At 37.7% G+C, this 19,043-nt stretch overlaps 1 protein-coding gene across 1 annotated transcript; it reads left to right on the plus strand.

Annotated features, from left to right (window-relative positions):
• The first annotated feature begins 138 nt into the window (after positions 1 to 138).
• Positions 139 to 17,984, plus strand: LOC125269121 (gastrula zinc finger protein XlCGF8.2DB-like). Its single transcript, XM_048191884.1, has 3 exons — positions 139 to 257; positions 1,714 to 1,844; positions 16,010 to 17,984. The coding sequence occupies exons 2-3, from the start codon at positions 1,760 to 1,762 to the stop codon at positions 16,996 to 16,998; spliced, it is 1,074 nt and encodes a 357-aa protein (XP_048047841.1). The 5' UTR covers positions 139 to 257; positions 1,714 to 1,759; the 3' UTR covers positions 16,999 to 17,984.
• The last annotated feature ends 1,059 nt before the right edge of the window (positions 17,985 to 19,043 follow it).

Raw genomic sequence — 19,043 nt, forward strand, 5'->3', positions numbered from 1 at the left:
ATAGTTATCCAATGTGATTAACTATTTTTATTGTAAAAACATAAAACCCTTTTAAGTAGAAAAAAAAAAAAATCACACAGTGCATCTTAAACAAAACGGGTTTGTCTGATTGGCGCAAATCAACCTGGCACTAGGACCGCGCGCCAGCGAGCAGATCGCGCACTTCCGGGTGTCACGCGCCAGCGGAGCAACTGCCATTGAACTGCATCTCAATCTCTCCATATATTATAGAAGGCGAGAGGAAATCTGGCGTAACGGTAAATGAATTCATGTTTTACAGTAGTTTACACATTCTGCAGATGATCTGGTATTAGTTATGGCAGCTCTGGTGAAGCCAGTGAGCGTTAGCCTGATCTGATTATAATTATCCTCTAAAATATCTGTTTATGGCGCCAGAATATGAGCTGAATAGATATTATAGATAGGGCTATAGAAAGTGACAAACACTGAAACGTGCTGTCTTGACATCTTTAAGCTTAAATAAACACGAGACAGTGCATTACAGCATTACAAACAATACTGAGTTTAGAAATAAGATTTAGGGCGATTTGATCATTTAAAATTAATTCAGTAATTGTATTTGTAATGAAAATTAAAATATAGTTTTTTTTTTATTATTATTATTATTTTTAACTCCAAGCACATATCTGTGGTGACAGTACATTATATTATTATTAAACATTATATTACAGTTCCTATACAGTGATAGTAGATTTTTTATAGGATATTGATGTAACATACAATATAATCATTTGTATTTATTAAAAAAATACAATATACTGAATATGCAAGTTCATGTTATAATGGAAACACTGAAAATCTTAAAGTCTCATCAGTGATTTATTTCTAACACAGCTGAGGTGTTTCAGTGTTATTTCACACAAGCAGCTGTGAGTTTATGGTTCATATCTTGTCACGTCACACACATTTTTAACCCTCTACCGCATAGTGTTGCCATATGGCAACATACATTTTGTGTTCATTTCCTTGCCACTGACTCTTTAACAGAATGTGATGTGTACATGTGTCTCACCTCTGAAAAAAAAAAATGCTTTTTGAAGTTTCGTACAGAAAAAAGGTGACGTTTCAAGGATTATGGGGGGTTCATGTTCATAACCTTCCTCTCATAAGATTGCGTAATGTTGAATTTTCATGAACTACAATATTTTTGGTTTTATGTCAATGTTTTATGATAAATGATGAACAGTATTAGATTTGTTTTTAACTGTCTACATTTGCAATTTAAATAATATTCACGAAAAACGTAATGAAATTCAAAGAATATAAACCATTATTCAGCAAAAGAATAAATTCCAAAAATAAAAGCACAAGATGTTGGAAAATAAGTATAAGGTGTTGTTTATGTTTACTGCTAAAGCTTATAATAGCACCAATTTATTCAATACAAACAACAATATTATTAACAATATTAACTATATACATTTACACTTATTTTAAGTTATTTCCACTATTGCGCGTTGTTGCCATATGGCAACATATCATAAAGTACCTTAAAATTATATATTTTTTTTTAATTTTTTTTTACAGCACTTCAAGTTAAGCCATTCTAAGAAAAGAAAAAGAGTCAAATATTTTTTTTTTTATAAATTTATCATAATGCGTGCGGTAGAGGGTTAAAATTCATGAGTGACATGTGACCATCGTATGATGAATTCAGCACTAAATACTAATAATGACTTTCTGCTCTAACAGTTTCCAGGTGTAGAAAGTGAAGAGTGCGAGTGACACTATTGTAAAGATGGAGTTTATTAAAGAGGAGAGTGAAGACACGAGTGATGCAGAAACATGCAGAATGAATGATGAAGAAACTGAGGAACAGAGAGGTCTGTGATCATTCTTGACTCTTCATTAATTCTGTTTGGTGTCAATCACAGGAGCTGTTAAATGATCTCTCTTTATCTTTGCACCATGTTGCATTATGATGCATAAACAAACAGCATATCTTAACTTAAACTAAAGCAGATGATCATTAGTGATGCACCAATCATGTTTTCATGGATGATTCTGATGTTTTTTCTAAGCAAATTGGCTGATTCAAATACAGATTGCTTTCTATTTTTCTTTAAGCAAATTTATTTGCTGTTTATTTGCTCTATAACAGGCCAAAATAAATACCTGTAGCCATTTGAAATTAGAGTCAACCTCTGCATTTTAATCATGATCCAAACAAAGATGCTGCACACATGTAGCATGAACAGTTGTTTTTGATTTAAATTAGATTATATAATTTCAAGATTTAAACTTTAGATGTGTGGAATCATGCTGCATAAAACATACTTGCAGAAAACAAAAACAGCAGACGGACTGAATGAAAATGCAGATTCACTCTCTGACAGTAGGTGGTGCTAATGGAGCAGACTACCGCTGAACACAAGGCAGTTATAAACACTACTTTTTTTTTTTTTTTTTTTTTTATCAAATTGCTTGTACATTTTTAAATTTCCATTTACAATAATAGTCATGAACCATGATTTGCTATTTGCTAATGCAAGTCAGTGGTTTATTTGTCCTCTTTTATAAATAAATTATCATATTAAGTGACCTCAAAGCTGACAGACATGGACTAAAAGCCACAAAAGTCTCATTTCTATTTTTTTTGGTTCTTTTATTTTATTTATTTTTTTTTTTTATTATGCAAACAGACAATTACAATATTTACAGAAAACAAATTAAATGCAGAAAACAAATACAAAGACCAACAAAACATACATAACAGTACAATTTGGGTGTGTTTGTGTGTGCGAATGTAAGTGTAACTGGGTGTGGTAGTGGAAATATATATGAATAAAGGAGCATGTGGGAAAGTACAACAGACTTAACCAGAGTTTAAAAATATATATCAAAGAGGAGGAAAAAAAATAAAAATAATAATAAATAATAAGAATTTTAGCGACAATAATAATGATAAAGAGGGTAATAGTATCACACAAGATAAACTGATAAATGAGGGATGAGAAAGATGACAAAAGCAATAGTAATAGCAATAATAATAATAATAATAATAATAACTATAATAATAATGATAAATCCAATTAATAAGAAATGACAAATAGTAATAATAGTATTAGCAGTAGTAGTAATGATAAACTTATTAACAAATATACTCACTTCATCCGGAATGAGGGGAGAGGTTAAAGGATCAGGAAGAGGACCAATAAAGATAATAGTAGTAGTAATAACAGTAATAATAATAAATAATAAGAATTTTAGTGACAATAATAATGATGAAGAGGGTAATAGTATCACACACAAAAAAAAAAAAAAAAAAAAAAAAAACTGATAAATGAGGGATGAGAAAGATGACAAAAGCAATAGTAATAGCAATATTAATAATAATAATAGTAATGGTAATAATAATAATAATAATAATAATAATTACAGTAATAACAATAATAATAATGATAAATCCAATTAATAAGAAATGACAAATTAGCAGTAGTGGTAATGTAAACATTAACAAATATACTCATTTCATCCGGAATGAGGGGGGAGGTTAAAGGATCAGGAAGAGGACAAATAAGATAATAGTAGTAGTAATAGCAATAATAATAATAATAATAATAATAATAATAATAATATTGATACAGCCATTGATAGTAATGATAATAGTAGTAATTATAATAGCAATAATAATAATAATAATAATAAAGGAAATATTGATACAGCTATTAATAATAAGGTTTTATAAAGCTGCCTCTGACACCCCTCATGGCCATGGGATAGAATAGACCCCCGCCAGCGTCATGTTGCAACAGGCTATCAAGGTGAGGTGCTGCGAGGGCCAGGGTCCCAAACTCCATACTCAACCCCAGCCGTCCCACACATGCCACGCTTACCCTGCCTTTGTTTTTTTTTTTTTTTGTTTTTTTTTATAAATATGGCAGCTTTCATTGTTATACTCATGTTTGTCAACTTGTGTATAATGCATTAAAAAAGTATGGCGTGCAACATGGGACCAGCCCAGTGCAAAGCCCAGGTCACCACGGCCACGCCACACTTACCCTGTGTGTGCTTTTTTTTTTTTGCACTTTAAACTTGTTTTATATTCCAAATGAATGTGTGTGTGCACCTCATCTAACATGTGAAGCATTAAAACAGCGAGACAAGTGCTGAGCCAGCCAGAGACAAGAAAACCCAGGTGAAAGTACAAGCTGGAGGGCGAAAGCCCAAGGACCCTGGCCCCACACCACACTAACCCACAACTAATCAGAACCGCACATGGCAGGGGCTAGTATGCCACAGCCGACCAGGATCCAGAAGCAGCGAGAGAGAGAGAGAGAGAGAGAGAGAGAGAGAGAGAGCGAGAGAGATTTAAATGTAATCTTCTAAGTAATTTATTTATATTTAATATCAATCGGTGTTGCTATCTCTTCCTGACCCCCACCCCCCAATCATGTGTGAATATTAATGGTGTATCATTGAGGATGGCTTCAGACAAAGAAGGTGAGTGGATTCATGACTGTTGGAAGTTAAACAGAGATGACCAAGAAGGGTGTAATTCTGGTGTATTATTGTGAGTGGAGGTAGACAAGTTTTCCATGGAGATGTACTCTATTAGTAAATTTTTCAAGTTGTAATGTGTATGGTGTTCCTTGATTTCCAGTTCATGAGAATAGTTTTCTTGGCGATAGTTAGAGCCACCAGGAGTAATTGACTGTTTGTATTGTTTAAATTGATTATGGATATGTCACCTAATATACAGAGGGAGGGAGACAGCGGGATGTGACATCCCATAAGATTGGATAGTGAGTCAGTAACGTTTTCCCAGAATTTTTTAACTGAAGTGCAATCCCAAATAGCGTGTAAATAGGTGTCTGGAGTGTTTTGTGTGCAATGTGAGCATGTTTCTGAAGCGAAACCCATTTTAAATAATTTCCGTCCAGTAAGGTGAGATCTATGAAGTACTTTATACTGTATAAGTTGTAAGTTGGCGTTTTTTGTCATGAAGTAGATATTTTTACAGATTTGTGTCCAGAAAGCGGCATTAGGAGCAATGGATAAGTCAGATTCCCATTTAACATCGGGTAGGCTTATTGAATTGTCTGATTTGGATATTATTTTATATATTTTGGAAAGTAGTTTTTTTGGAGAGGTTATATTAATTAGCTCTGAGATTGGAGGGGGAAGGTCTAGATTAATTGTCTGAGTGTCAATTTTTGATTGAATAGATGATTTGATTTGTAAATATTCCAAAAAACAATTACTCCCAATGCCGTATTTCTGGACCAAGTGGGAAAATGGTGCCAGGTTGTTATTAAGAAGGATGTGTTGAAGTTGTGTGATGCCCTTATCTGCCCATGTGCGTAAGTTGAGTGGCTTCTTGTTAACTATAAAATCTGGGTTATTCCAGATCGGGGTGTATTTAGATGGTGCAATAGGGGTGTTTGTGATTTGATGAAATTTCCACCAGGCTGTCAGAGCTGCGGCTATTGTTGGTGTTTTAAATCAGAGATGCTTTTTGATTGTCTGATTTTAGAAAGGTAATTCTGAAATGTTAATGTCTTTACAAATTAACTGTTCAATATCTAGCCATGTGCTTTCTGATGGGTTTGGGTGAATCCATTTGTATATGTTTTGGAGCTGGTTAGCCAAAAAGCAGTGGTAGAAATGTGGTGCTACCAGTCCTCCTTGTGTTTTTGGTTTTTGTAGTGTAGATAATTTAATTCTTGGGGTCTTATTTTTCCAATAGAATTTAGTGACAATTGAATCTAGTGATTTAAACCAGGTGAGGGTGGGTAGTGCTGGGGTCATTGTAAATAAATAGTTTAATTTAGGGAGTATAGCCATTTTAATTACTGATATTCTGCCCATAATGGATAGTGGTAAATTCATCCATCGATGAAGGTCATCATTTATTGTTTTGAGTAATGGAGTAAAGTTGAGTCCAAACAGCTCTGACAGCCTGGGGGAAACCTTAATGCCTAAGTATGTGATATAGTTGGTGCACAAAGGAATAGGTGGTGTCTGGGATGTCACATCCAAGCTATTGGAATGTAATGAAAGCATGGCTGATTTACTCCAGTTGATAGAGTATTCAGAGATATTTGAGAATGAATCAATGAGTTTAATCGTTTCTTGTAATGATGATGTGGGGTCTTGTAAATATAGTAATATGTCATCAGCATAAAGACTAATTTTGTGCTGCATGTTTAGTGTTTGAATTCCTTTAATGTTGCTGTTTTGACGGACGACTGCTGCTAATGGCTCAATGAAAATGGTGAATAATGAAGGGGAGAGTGGGCATCCTTGTCTAGTCCCCCGTTGCAGTGTAAAGATACGTGATGTTAGTCCATTGGTGATGACAGTGGCTGAAGGTGATGTATACAGAATTTTGATCCAATTAATGAATGACTCCCCAAAACCAAACCTCTCTAATGTGGAAAACAGGAATTTCCATTTGACCCTATCAAAAGCTTTTTCTGCATCGAGAGTAACTATGATGGTTTTGGTATTTTGAGTTGATGAATAATGCATTAAGTTAAAAAGTCTGCGTATGTTGTTGGATGAAAGTCTACCTTTGATGAAACCGGTTTGATCTGGATGGATTATGGATGGTGTGATTTTTTCTATTCTATGTGCTAGTGCCTTGGCAATGATTTTAATGTCTACATTGATTAGGGAAATCGGACAATAACTTGACGGTGATGTTGGGTCTTTATTTGGTTTAAGAAGAAGTGAAATTGTGGCTGAGTTCATACTATCTGGGAGTTTTGATTTTTGTTTTGATTCGGTAATCATACGGATGAAGAGTGGTGATAAAATGGACCAAAAGTGTTTGTAGAACTCAGCAGGGAATCCGTCGGGGCCTGGTGCTTTATGGTTTGGCATGAGTTTGAGAGCATTAAAAAGTTCATGTTCTGATAAGGGAGATTCAAGAGTATTTATTTGATGTTTACTGAGTTGAGGTAGGTTGATATTGTTGAGAAATGAGTCAATGTCTTTCTGATCTGGGTCTTTTTCAGAGGAATATAATGTACTGTAAAAATTTTGAAAGATTTGATTTATTTCCTCTGGTGAGTTGGTGGATTTCCCTGCTGTGTCTATAATCACTGGTATTGTAGCTTTTTCCTTATTTTGTTTGATCTGATTTGCCAAATATTTACCAGATTTGTTATTATGATGGAAGTTTTCTTGTCTTAGCCTATGAATTAGGAATTGTGTATTTTTATTGATTAATTCGTTCAATTTGAGTTTATATTTTCTTAATGAATCCTGTGTTTCTTCTGTTCGGTTATTTATGTTAATGTCTTCTAGTAATTTGATTTTTTGTTTCAGTTCAGCTTGTTGATCCTTTTCTTTCCTTTTTTTGTAAACGGAGAATGAAATTATTTTTCCTCTTAGTACTGCTTTTCCTGTTTCCCACAGAAGAGATGGAGATGTTTCCGGGGAGTCATTCATCTCCAGAAAGCATACCCACTCTCTTTTGAAATAACTGTCAAAATCATGGTCTTTCAGAAGAGATGTGTTAAATCGCCATCTGGTAGTGGGTTTACGTTGATTAATTGTGTTCCATTTTAATGTTGCCGGGGCATGATCACTAATGACTATTGGATGGATCTTCGATTCAGAAATATTTGATATGATAGAATTACTGGTGAGAAAGAAGTCAATGCGGGAATATGAGTGGTGAACTGGTGAGAAAAATGAGTATTCCTTACTGTTAGGATGCTGTAGGCGCCAACTATCGCCAAGACCAAAATCACTCATGAACTGTTTTATGGTTTCTGCAGATTTGCAAATGCGTTTATTGCCTAAACTATTACATCTATCTATAGTTGGATCTAGAACTGTATTGAAATCGCCTGCGATTATGATAGGACAATTAGAAAAATTTGAAATTGAAGAGAAAAAGGTCTGGAAAAAGGATGGGTCTTCTGTGTTTGGGCCATACAAGTTGCCAATTGTGACTGGGTTATTATTAATGGAGATGTTTATGATAATGAAACGTCCTTCAGGGTCTGTAATGGTGGAATTATGAACAAAAGAGATTTTTTTATTGATTAGAATGCATACTCCTCTTTGCTTTGTATTGTAGTGAGCTGAGAATAAATGACTGAAATTTGATGATTTAATTTTGTTATAATCTGATAGATGTGTTTCTTGCAGGAGACATATGTCAGCTTGTAGTTTATTTAAATGGTTAAAAACTTTGACCTTCTTTGTCTGAGAACCGAATCCACGAATGTTCCAGGTTACAAAAGTGATAGATGACATGTTTTAAAAAAAAAAGATAAATAAATAAACATAAATGTATGTTAATGTGTGAGTCTGTTAGTACTGTACAAATGTTAGTGTATGAATTCAAGTGAGTGTAGTAGTGTATATGTGTGTGTGCATAACAATACAGTGTTGCTGGCATACTAACAAAAAAACAGATACACAACTGACAGGATATACACAGCAAAACGGCAACAACAAAACAGAAACCATTAAATAGAAACATATGGTGGAACATGGGAAGGGGGACACGAGACCTAGGTGCAAACGTAGGACCACATTTAATATATTAAAGGAAAGAAAGAAAGGAAAAAAAAGAGTGTGTTTAGTTAAGTTTATGATTATGGCAGTTACTGGCTTAGGAATGGGAGTGAGGTGTTTAGAAAAGCCAAGGAGTAATGTCCTTATCACGATATAGTTGTCCATCTATGTATAATTTGTCCACTGTAATGATTGCCTTTTTTCCTTCATTTATTTTCTGTTTTCGGATTGGGAAGAGTTGTTTCCGGCGTTCGAGAATGTCCTTTGGATATTGTTCATTGAGTCCATAATTTGTGCCTTTGAGTTGTCTGCCTTGCCTCTGAACCAGTTCTTTGTGTTTATAGTGTTCGAATTTTGCGATGATCGCTCGTGAACGGTTGTTGTTGTTTTTGGATCTGATACGGTGAACCCAGTGGAAGGTGATGTTCTGTACTGTTTCCGCTGGTAATTTGAGTTGTTTTATCATAAAGTCCTTGACTGATTTTTCGGGGTCGTCTGGAGTTTGTTCCGGGATGCCTGTGAAGAATTGTCCCTCATGCTGCGCGATTGTAAGTCCAAAATATTTTCCTTCATGGATTTATTTTCGGCGACAACGGAAGTGAGTTGAATGGTAAGTGCGTGAACGGAGTCCTTTAGAAAGTTATTTTCTTCAGTGAGAGTGTCTATTTGTTCTTGACTGAATTCTAAGCTGTGCCGTAATTCCTGGAATTCCTTGTGTATAACTTCTATAAGTGCAATCCTGGTATCAAGTCCGGTGAGTTTGTTTTCAATTGAAAGCAAGATGTCGCTTACCTCAGTGCAGCACGGCGGTTTGGGTGATGTGGATGGCGTTGTACTTGGACTGAAAGGTGATTCGGGACGAGGTCTCTTGGAGTTTGGGGTGAGGTTACTTATACTTTTTTTGTTGTGATCTGGTTTGTCCTTGTTCATGGTGCAGCAGAATGTGTTGTAGTGTGCGTCGATATATTCTTCAAGATGATCCAGATTGTATATATTATAAATCGGTTTTGAAACTGAGAAAAAAGACGAAATGAGATAAGTGTGGAGGGAAAAAAAGAGAAAAAGAAAAGAGAAAAAAAAAACCGAGAGAAAAACAAAAACAATCTAGCAGACGGGAGCCGCCATCTTAGATCACGCACCGGTCTCGTGAGGTCTCGCGTTACTCAGCCATCCAAAACTCTGAAGTCCAGTTATAAACACTACTTTATAAAAAGATGTCATTGAAATTTCTGATGTTGTCAATGTTAACTTCCTGTTTACAGACTTCCTAATATTTTCACACAAATGACATTTTGGGAAATAACTGCAATGCAGTTTGTGCGCAAGTCCAGAACAGAGATTGGCAAAAATAAAAATAAAAACCGAGACGAGGAGACTCAAGTCAGAGATCCCCTGCTAACACAAATATACCAAAATAAATGATCGGTGATCTATGCTCGTCAGCGGTGAATTTTAAATTAAGATCGGTTCGTGAGAGCTGCCAAATTTAGTCACTACCGATCGTGTCATAGAATATGATTATCGCCCGATACCGATCTGTGGATGATCGATCAGAGCATCTCTAGTAAACATTATTGACCGAACTGATTGTATTGGTGCAGTACAATAATAATTAGGGGTTCAAGCACAAAGTTTGGTCGTAGACTCTCAAGTGTCTTATATCATTGGAATCCTTGGCTCAAGACAAACAAAACATATATCTTCATTTCCGCTATTAAAACTTTTCTGCGTTTTGAATTTTTGGAAAAATCTACTTTTTCCAACTCCTCATAGGCTGTTTGTCCGATTCACTCGAAACTTGATATACATCATCTAGAGACCTTCCTGGCAAAATGTCATTAAAAGAATTTCGATTAGGGCTGGACGATTAATCGAAAAGTAATCGAAACCGAAATTCAGAACCTCTAACCGACGTAATTTTCCCATATCGGTTATTTTGGTTTCTTAATCCTGTTAGGAGCCATTGGCCTAAGAAGTTTGAAAACTAGTTTGACCAGGATAATGGAGGCCGATCAAAACGAAACTTGGTGGACCTATTTGACTCTTGACTCTAGCAGCCTGTGTGAAGTATGAAAGAAATCAGCCACCAGGTGGCGCTACGTATCACACATAAACTATATTCAATGCATATGTTGAATCTCCTCATTCTCTATAAGTTTATCTTAAGGTCCTATGTATTTCACTCAACCTCAAAACCACTGTAGTACAATTCTCTAGATTTTTTAGGACAATAATTATCAAAAACGGTTGAACTTTATCATTTGGATAGCCATAACAGGGTCATTCAGAAATGTATCTCCATCCAAAAGCCTATAAATCTTAAATGCTTTCGTGTCGGCCTAGACCCTAACACCATAAATGGCATAAAGGTCTTAAATGTTACGCTCATAGACACACTTCAGAAGTCAATCGATCACCCGTTTATTCGTGTACAACATAAACATAGCTTTTCTCCCGCCTTAGCGCTCAAACAACAACTACCCCTGAACTTCCTGAATACTTCATAATAAGAGTCCCTTATTTTCCGGTAAACAGTCATGTGTAATCTTAAACAATATACAGCACTGAGGTATAAATGTGTATGAACATATTTTTTTGATGTCTTAAACTTAACAAACTCACTCTCTTTAAAAAAAAAAAATCTCTTTCAATTGAACATGCCAACAGAACATATTGAACAACAACATCCTTGAACAAAAATATGATCTAGTACATTTCAACAAGCTCTCGTGTGCAACTCAAAGACAGACTTTGTTTTAATTCAGTTTCCACTGTCCTTCACTCAGTGCCTTAAGTAACTGATAAGCTGATGCCCCCTTTTTGGTAAGGCAGTCCGCAAGTTGTTCTCTTGTGTTGTACCACAGTACTCGTTCAACTCTCTGTGTCTGGACAAGTTCTTTAATACTACTTATCTCCAGCCGAAGTCTTTTCTCAGAGACTGACTTTGTGGACTTAATTGCATCAGCAAGTGAATGATTGTCTATGACACAGATTATTGGTGGCGCATGTTCAACATCACCAGTAGTTAATTCTGAGAACAGTGTGGACAGGAAAATACTATTGTCAATTCCATCAGACATTGCCAATGTTTCACCAGCAAGTGTGCTCCGCACAATTCTCTTGACTCTCTTTGACTGCCAAGAAAGGGGAGAGAATTTTCCATTTTCTCCCATTAGAAGAATCAGATGCCCTCCTTGGGTGCCTCCATCTGAAAGATTTGCAAATGAGGCATCGCTGAACACAATCATCTTAAGAGCACTGTCTCTGCCCAAGTGCTGGAAGCTTAGAATTACCTTCTTGGACTTAAGTTTGCACACTATCCTGTTTGCTTCGTGGATTGTCTGCACAGTTGCATTTTTTATGTTTGAAGCCAAATTGCTAGCATCAAATATGACATCTGGCCTGCTCTGCCTTGCTACCCAGAGAATCTGGCCTATTTTGGACCTGAGCTGATCCTTTTCCTCCTCGCAGAGAGATGAGTCTTGTTCCACAGCTCGTGAAGGATCCATATGTATGGGCTGCATGTGTTGAATGTAGTTTTCCTGGTGTATCTGTACTTTTCTGTCAACAGTTACAAAATCCATTCCCACATAACAGAAGTGATCATGTTCCTCACGTCCAACTTGGAAAACAGATCTGAGATGTGGTATTACAGTTGTGGAGAAACTTTGCGTGCCCCCCCATATGAAGTCGTCCACATGACAGGCAAGCACCCCAGTTACAGTGAAGTCCTGATCTAGCCAATAAAAAACAGCTGGATCAACCTTGGACATTTTTCCTCCTGCTTTCAGCACTATTTCTTTCACTCTGTTATACCAGTAAAGTGAAGCATCTGCTAGACCATACACACACTTTTTGAGCTTCCATAATTTTCCTTCACAGACCGCCTCAGGGGGAGGCCTGATGTAGATGTTGCGTGACAATTCTATTCCCTGCAGAAATGCAGATTTTATATCCATGGAATGAAGTGTCCACTGTCTTTGACAAATAACTGCCACAAGCAGTCGAAGAGACTCTGAACCACACGTGGGTGAATCCTTTTGTAGCTCCAACACATCAAACTCCTCAAAACCTCTGGCCACTAATCGTGCTTTCGGTACTAGTCCAGTTAGTGTTTCCTTAAAAGTGCACACCCATCTGGTGGAGATGCACTTTTGTCCCTCATCTTGAACTTCCTCAAACACACGGTTATCTTTCCAACTCTTAATCTCTTCTTGTTTGGCTAGGTCAAAGGATAGATCTTTTGTTACCAATACATCCTCACTGACGTTTGTGGTATTAACATCAGTAACAGCGGGTTCTATTTGAAGACTCTCTAAACTTGATACGTCGACTGAATCTTTACTGCCTGCAACATTAGTGGGCCCAGTGAGCAGAAGATTATACCAGTTTTTGTATTTACCAGTAGCTTTGCCTGCACGCCCTAGTACTTTTGCTGTATGCAAAGCCCCACTGTCTCGGTCTCTGTATTTTAGAACTTGCCCTGTTTTAAGGCGGACATCAGTTCCCTGCTCTGTATCACTTTGTGTCCTTATGTCGTCACATGTGGTTTGTGCAGCTACATTCTGCCCCATAGTGGATGCCCCTGTGTTCTCAATTTGCATTGAACTCTGCTGCATCTCGGTTACAGTTTCTATTCCCTCCGTGTTGTTGACAGCAGCTCCTGTCATCTCTTGTCTTTGCACACTGTTTGTGTTAATTTCAGCATCATCCTTATTGACATGTTGATCTCTGCTGTCTGTTTTTTCTTTTCTTAGTCTGAGGTAGTGTACTCTAATGCAGGTTCCTCCATGTCTGACAAACACCACCGCACCATCCTGGCCAATAACAACTCCTGGTCCTTTCCACTCTGGACAATCAACTCTCTTATAGTACACTTTATCACCCATTTTATATTTCTCATCTGTGTGACGTAGTTGTTTACGCAGTGCTCTCCGTATTCTTTCTGAGCATTCTGCTTCTGTGAAAGCCTTTCTTGACGCATGTAAAGCAGAGATGTGTTTTGCCACCCATTCACTTTTTGTGGTGCCCTCTAAAGCTGGGGGCTTGTCGGTTAATACAGAGGGCAGGTTGGGATTCTGTCCAAACACCAACTGATGAGGACTGTAGCCATGGACATTTTGCATGGTGTTCTTTGACATAAGAGCCCAGTCCAATGCAGTATCCCAGTCACAGCCGTTACTTGTCTTCACCTTCATGATGATCTCTGTAAGTGTTTGGTTGTGTCGCTCTGTAAGTCCATTGCTCCACGGGCTGTATGCTGCTGTTGTCTTTATTTCTATGTTAAAATTTTCTGCCATGTCTCTAACCTCATCATTATTAAATTCTCCCCCATTGTCACTGAACAGTTTCTGAGGTGGACCATGTACACTTATCCAGACATGAACAAAGTGTTTCACTATTTCAGAAGATTTCTTTGTGGTCAGTATGCTGCCTGCACTAAACCTTGTGAACTGGTCAATAATGTGGAGATACCACACACCTGGTTCAAGTTCATGCAGATCTACTGCAACAGTTTCATTGTACTGAGATGCCAGTGGTAGGCCGACAGCAGGCTTTGGTGTGGTCTTACTGTATCTTTGACACGTTTCACATTCACTCACAATTTTTTTTAGAATGACACTACATTCTGCATCTTTATTGCCTGAGCTAGCAAGAAGTTTCTGCAGTCTGTCAGCAGACGCATGACCAAATTGTCTGTGAAGCTTCATCAGGATTTTGTTTTTTTCTGCAGAGCTAAGTTTTTCTGAGATTGTCAGTATTTCCTCGTCACACTGACTTTGTACATCCTCAATCTTTGGTTCCGTTAGAGTGACATCTTCAGCAGCTACCAAGACACAGTCATCACTTTGAATGTTTTTTTTTCCATTGTTCATTATGTTTACACAGTAATGACCAGAGCTTGTAAAGTCAAGTTTTACAGGTTGACTGAACATTACAGCGCTGTCATTCTCCATATCCAGCACTGTCCCTGCTCTTTTCATGGATGCCTTGCTCAAAAGTAGTGGAATCTTTGCTGGGACTACTTCAGTTTCAATATGACACTTAGTTTGTCCAATCTTTGCAGGAATTTTCAACTTTCTGCTGGAATAGACCACTTTTCCATCACCAAACTTAAAGGGTCTATGACTGTGTGTTTCTGTCTTCCTCAGGTTCTTTTTTTCGTCTTGGCTTAGTTCATCGATGTAGCTATTTAGCCATTCCTGTCCACATACAGTCCGTGTACATGCAGTGTCTATTATTGCTGAGCCAAAACACTCTGTCATAAATATTTCTGCTTCAGTGGGTGACTCTTTTGTATACAGAGTAATGTTGCACTCCTCTACATCATCCGTTTTACAATCTTCTGTAAGTTTGACTTGCTCACCTCTGTGTGGACAATCCTTGGCCCAGTGGAACGTGCTTTGACAAACAGCGCATTTTGATCTGCGTCCATACCTGTCCAGAGGGTTAGTGCCAGGCAGTGGTGTCTTTTGCTGAATATTTTGCATCCATGGCTTGCTCCTCTGTCGCCTTTGTTCCGTTACATATGCTGTTTCCTGGTTAATCCCCACTGTAGAAGCAGACTTTCCTCCGAAAATCCTCTTCAGTGCTGATTTCATTGACGCAAAGGTCAAATCTGTACATGCTGTCAGAGCTAACTGTCTGTCTTTCACTTCTAAGCACGCAGTGTCCAGCAGTTTGAATGCTAATACTGCATCGGGAAGCTCCATCTTATATTTACGCATCCGTGAATACCGCTGTTCAAAATCGATTATATAGTCTGTCATGGAAACACCGCTATCTTTTATAATCCGATCAAAGCTCGTGTAAGCCTCATATGTTTGGTCCTTTTCTTCTTTGAGAAACAAATCATCGAGTTTTAGAAGTAAAGTGTTCATGCCAGTGTCCTTATTCAAATCATCTACCGGTATTTCCATCGCTGTTTCTCTCGCTCTTCCCGACAGCGCCAAAGCAACAGCAAGCGCCTGTTTCTTTTTTTCGAGTTCCGTAACCCTGGTCCAAATTGCGACTTCATTCTTCCAACTTTCATATGGTTTTCCTTCATCAAAGGGCGGCGGTACTCTGTAGTTGCTAACCATCCTCTGCTACCAATGTTACGCTCATAGACACACTTCAGAAGTCAATCGATCACCCGTTTATTCGTGTACAACATAAACATAGCTTTTCTCCCGCCTTGTGCTCAAACAACAACTACCCCTGAACTTCCTGAATACTTCATAATAAAAGTCCCTTATTTTCCGGTAAACAGTCATGTGTAATCTTAAACAATATACAGCACTGAGGTATAAATGTGTATGAACATATTTTTTGATGTCTTAAACTTAACATTAAAAGCTTGAACCCCGATAAATGTTAATATCGGGGTTACTTTAATATGACTATTGTAATTTTAACTGGTGCCAGGATCAGTTCATGTGTTCATCTGGAGCCCTGATGATTGACCTCTTGCTTTCTGCCATGAAACTGTGAGTCACTTTTGTTTCTTATTTGTCTGAATTGATTCTAGACATGATGGAAGTGAAAGTGGAGTGTGAAGAACTGAATGTAGTGGAGGAGGATCATCAGTATCAGAGACCTCAGAAGGTTATAACGGGAGAAAAGCCGTCACAGTCCGAAAGCAATTTCTCCCAGAAAAGAACAGGAGCCAAAAAAGCACCATTCATCTGCCCTCAGTGTGGGAAGTGTTTCACACTCAAAGTGAACCTCAAAAGCCACATCAAAATTCACACCGGAGAGCGTGATTTCACCTGTCTGCAGTGCGGCAGCAGCTTCTTCAAAAACGCCGATCTGAAGAGACACCTGCAAACACACACCGGAGAGAAGCCGTTCAGCTGCCCTCACTGCGGGAAGAGCTTCACACGCAAAGAGAGCCTGGAGAATCACATCCGGATCCACACCGGAGAGAAGCCTTTCACCTGCCTGCTGTGCGCCAAGAGCTTCATACGCAAAGGACACTTTAAGAACCACATGCGCATTCACTCCGGAGAGCGTCCGTTCACGTGTCACGAGTGTGGGAAGAGCTTCACGCAGGCCACCATCCTCAAAAACCACCAGCACTCGCACTCGGGAGAGAGACCGTTCAGCTGCGGCCAGTGCGGGAAAAGCTTCATCTCAGCGAAGCACCTGAAGATCCACCAGAAAATTCACCAGAAGCTTTTCTTGTGCTCTTTCTGTGGAAAGATGTTCTCACAGCTGGGCTACCTGAAAGAGCACCAGAAAATACACAGCGGCGAGAAAGCTCACATGTGCTCGGTGTGCGGGAACAGCTTCTCTAGAGCCAAATATCTGAAAGAGCATCAGAAGGTCCATACGGGAGAGAAACCCTACAAGTGCTCACATTGTGACAAGAGCTTCAGTCAGTCAGGGAACCTGAAAATACACAAGAGAGTTCACACCGGAGAGAAGCCGCACCGCTGCCCGCCATGTGGAAGGAGTTTCGTCACATCCAGCGCTCTGCTGTCTCATCGAAGGAAATGTCGCCAAAAGTTGTCGTAGAGAGCAAGAGTCAATAGTGTGAAATTCAGATGAACTGAAGTGTCATTGTGCTGAAGATCATTTGCGTCTACATCTTTGTGCACAGCTACATTAAACATGTTAACTGTGTGTAGTGGCATTCGTTTACATCCACATATTTATATGCAAACTTTGGAATATTGCAATAAAAAGTGTTGTATGGAAACGCCAAGATGCACATAAATTCTGAAAATGTGCATAAAAAACATATGAACTCAACTGAGGCGGATTATTGTTTTACCTGATAAGAAGACTATGATGGAAGCTATGATGGAAACGCATTTATCGAATAAATCCCTTGATGCGTAACAGAAGCTCACATACCTTTGCCTCAACAGAAGCTGTGATTGGATAACTGGACTAACCAGCAGACCAATCGCTTCTCAGCATCTCAAATGTTGGTTTGGTGGTTCTGAAATGCCTGAGCCAAAATCTGTCATCAGAATGATTTGGTTTAATTCCCTCCAGAAGTGTCTCACATGAGCATCTGAATGCAAGAGAACATGACAGCATTTTTTGTGTTTCATCTGCTGCTCTGAGACGCAACTCATTTATGATGCAGGAAAAAAAAGATGAATGGAAAAGACCTGCAGTGAGAATATGAGGAGATCAGAACGGAAGCCTAACCAGTCAACAGCTGCAGTGTTGATGAAAATATGAAATAAGGATCTTTGCAAGTTCATTTATGGCTGAATAGAGCACATTAATATTATTTTCAAGAACACTATGGTGTAGTATTATATGTTATGAATTGAAATGTCCATAAATGAGAGCAAATATTGTACAGAGCTACTCATCTAATGAGCACAGAGGACAGATGTACTTGTGTTCAGTATTGTTCCAACAATGTATCTCAGTTCTGTGGTAATAAACCTTTTTTCCCCACAACACTCCATCAGATCTTTAATTTCACCAGCAGATACACACACTACTGAGAAAAGACTTTCTAGAAATCTTCCATGTTCTCACTTTGAGTTGCCATTTAAACCCTAAGGACTAGAAACATGAAGTTTTCAAAGAAAATACTTGACACCATCCAAAGTGTTTGTCCTTTTTTGCATATTTGAATTTAATGTCATCAAATCTTTAACCAAATGCTACAAAAACATGACATGAATCTGTATGTATTTATCAATAAGGTAAGTGAAAATAAAGCAAGATGCCCTCTTAAAATATCTTTATAATACAGTTATTTTTGGGTTTATTGTGAATATGGCCACTGACCTGACTTGCCTTAAAGGGATAGTTCACCCCAAAATTAAAATTATCCCATGATTTACTCTCAAGCCATTCTAGGCATACATGAAGTTCAGATGAACACATTCAGAGATATATTTAAAAATATCCTGGCTCTTCCAAGTTTTATAATGGTAGTGATTGGACTGAAAATAAGACTATGATCTCTACAATCAACTGAGCTCACAATGCTTTAGAGAAACGCAGCCCAGCATGATTTCTTCTCCAACAATTCTAAAGATCGCTCATATGATTTTATGTTTAACATCTACAACTTCACCTTTATTTAAGAAGGAAAATCTCTCTGCATCTGCACATGTAGCTTCAATAATACAACAGAAAGTGAACTTTTCAAACAAAAGCAATTGTTCTTAACTTTGAAAGACACACAAATACTGTTAACTGGTAAAAATGTTTAGTTGGTCTGACTAGAAGAGACTCCATCCACAGAACAAAGACAATATACTGTATATCTGTGCATTAACAACAGACACAGAGATAACTTAATATAAAATAAAACAGAATAACAAAAATAAACAAATACATTGTGTATAAAATGTAAGAGATCATGTAAATGTTTGAAGTAACATGTAGACTTTATCTCTTTTCATACATTTATGTTACTTGACAATCACGTTTATGATTAGAAACATTTTAATGATTATGGATGAGTTCAATCCAAACATTATTATATTTGTAGGCCTGATACTGAAGAGCCTGAAGATTTCTGCTGACAGACTCATCTGAGCTTCTTCCTCCTGTTCACCTTTAAAAAAACTAAACCATCATTT

Source organism: Megalobrama amblycephala, linkage group LG5, assembly GCF_018812025.1.
Source record: "Megalobrama amblycephala isolate DHTTF-2021 linkage group LG5, ASM1881202v1, whole genome shotgun sequence".
Taxonomy (NCBI): domain Eukaryota; kingdom Metazoa; phylum Chordata; class Actinopteri; order Cypriniformes; family Xenocyprididae; genus Megalobrama; species Megalobrama amblycephala.

What these genes read in the sequence shown, in the direction of transcription:
- LOC125269121 (XM_048191884.1), top strand. Translation starts at nt 1,760, where the DNA reads ATGGAGTTTATTAAAGAGGAGAGTGAAGACACGAGTGATGCAGAAACA. An exon ending in AGAAACTGAGGAACAGAGAG is followed by an intron (nt 1,845 to 16,009) that starts GTCTGTGATCAT and finishes AATTGATTCTAG; the next exon opens with ACATGATGGAAGTGAAAGTG.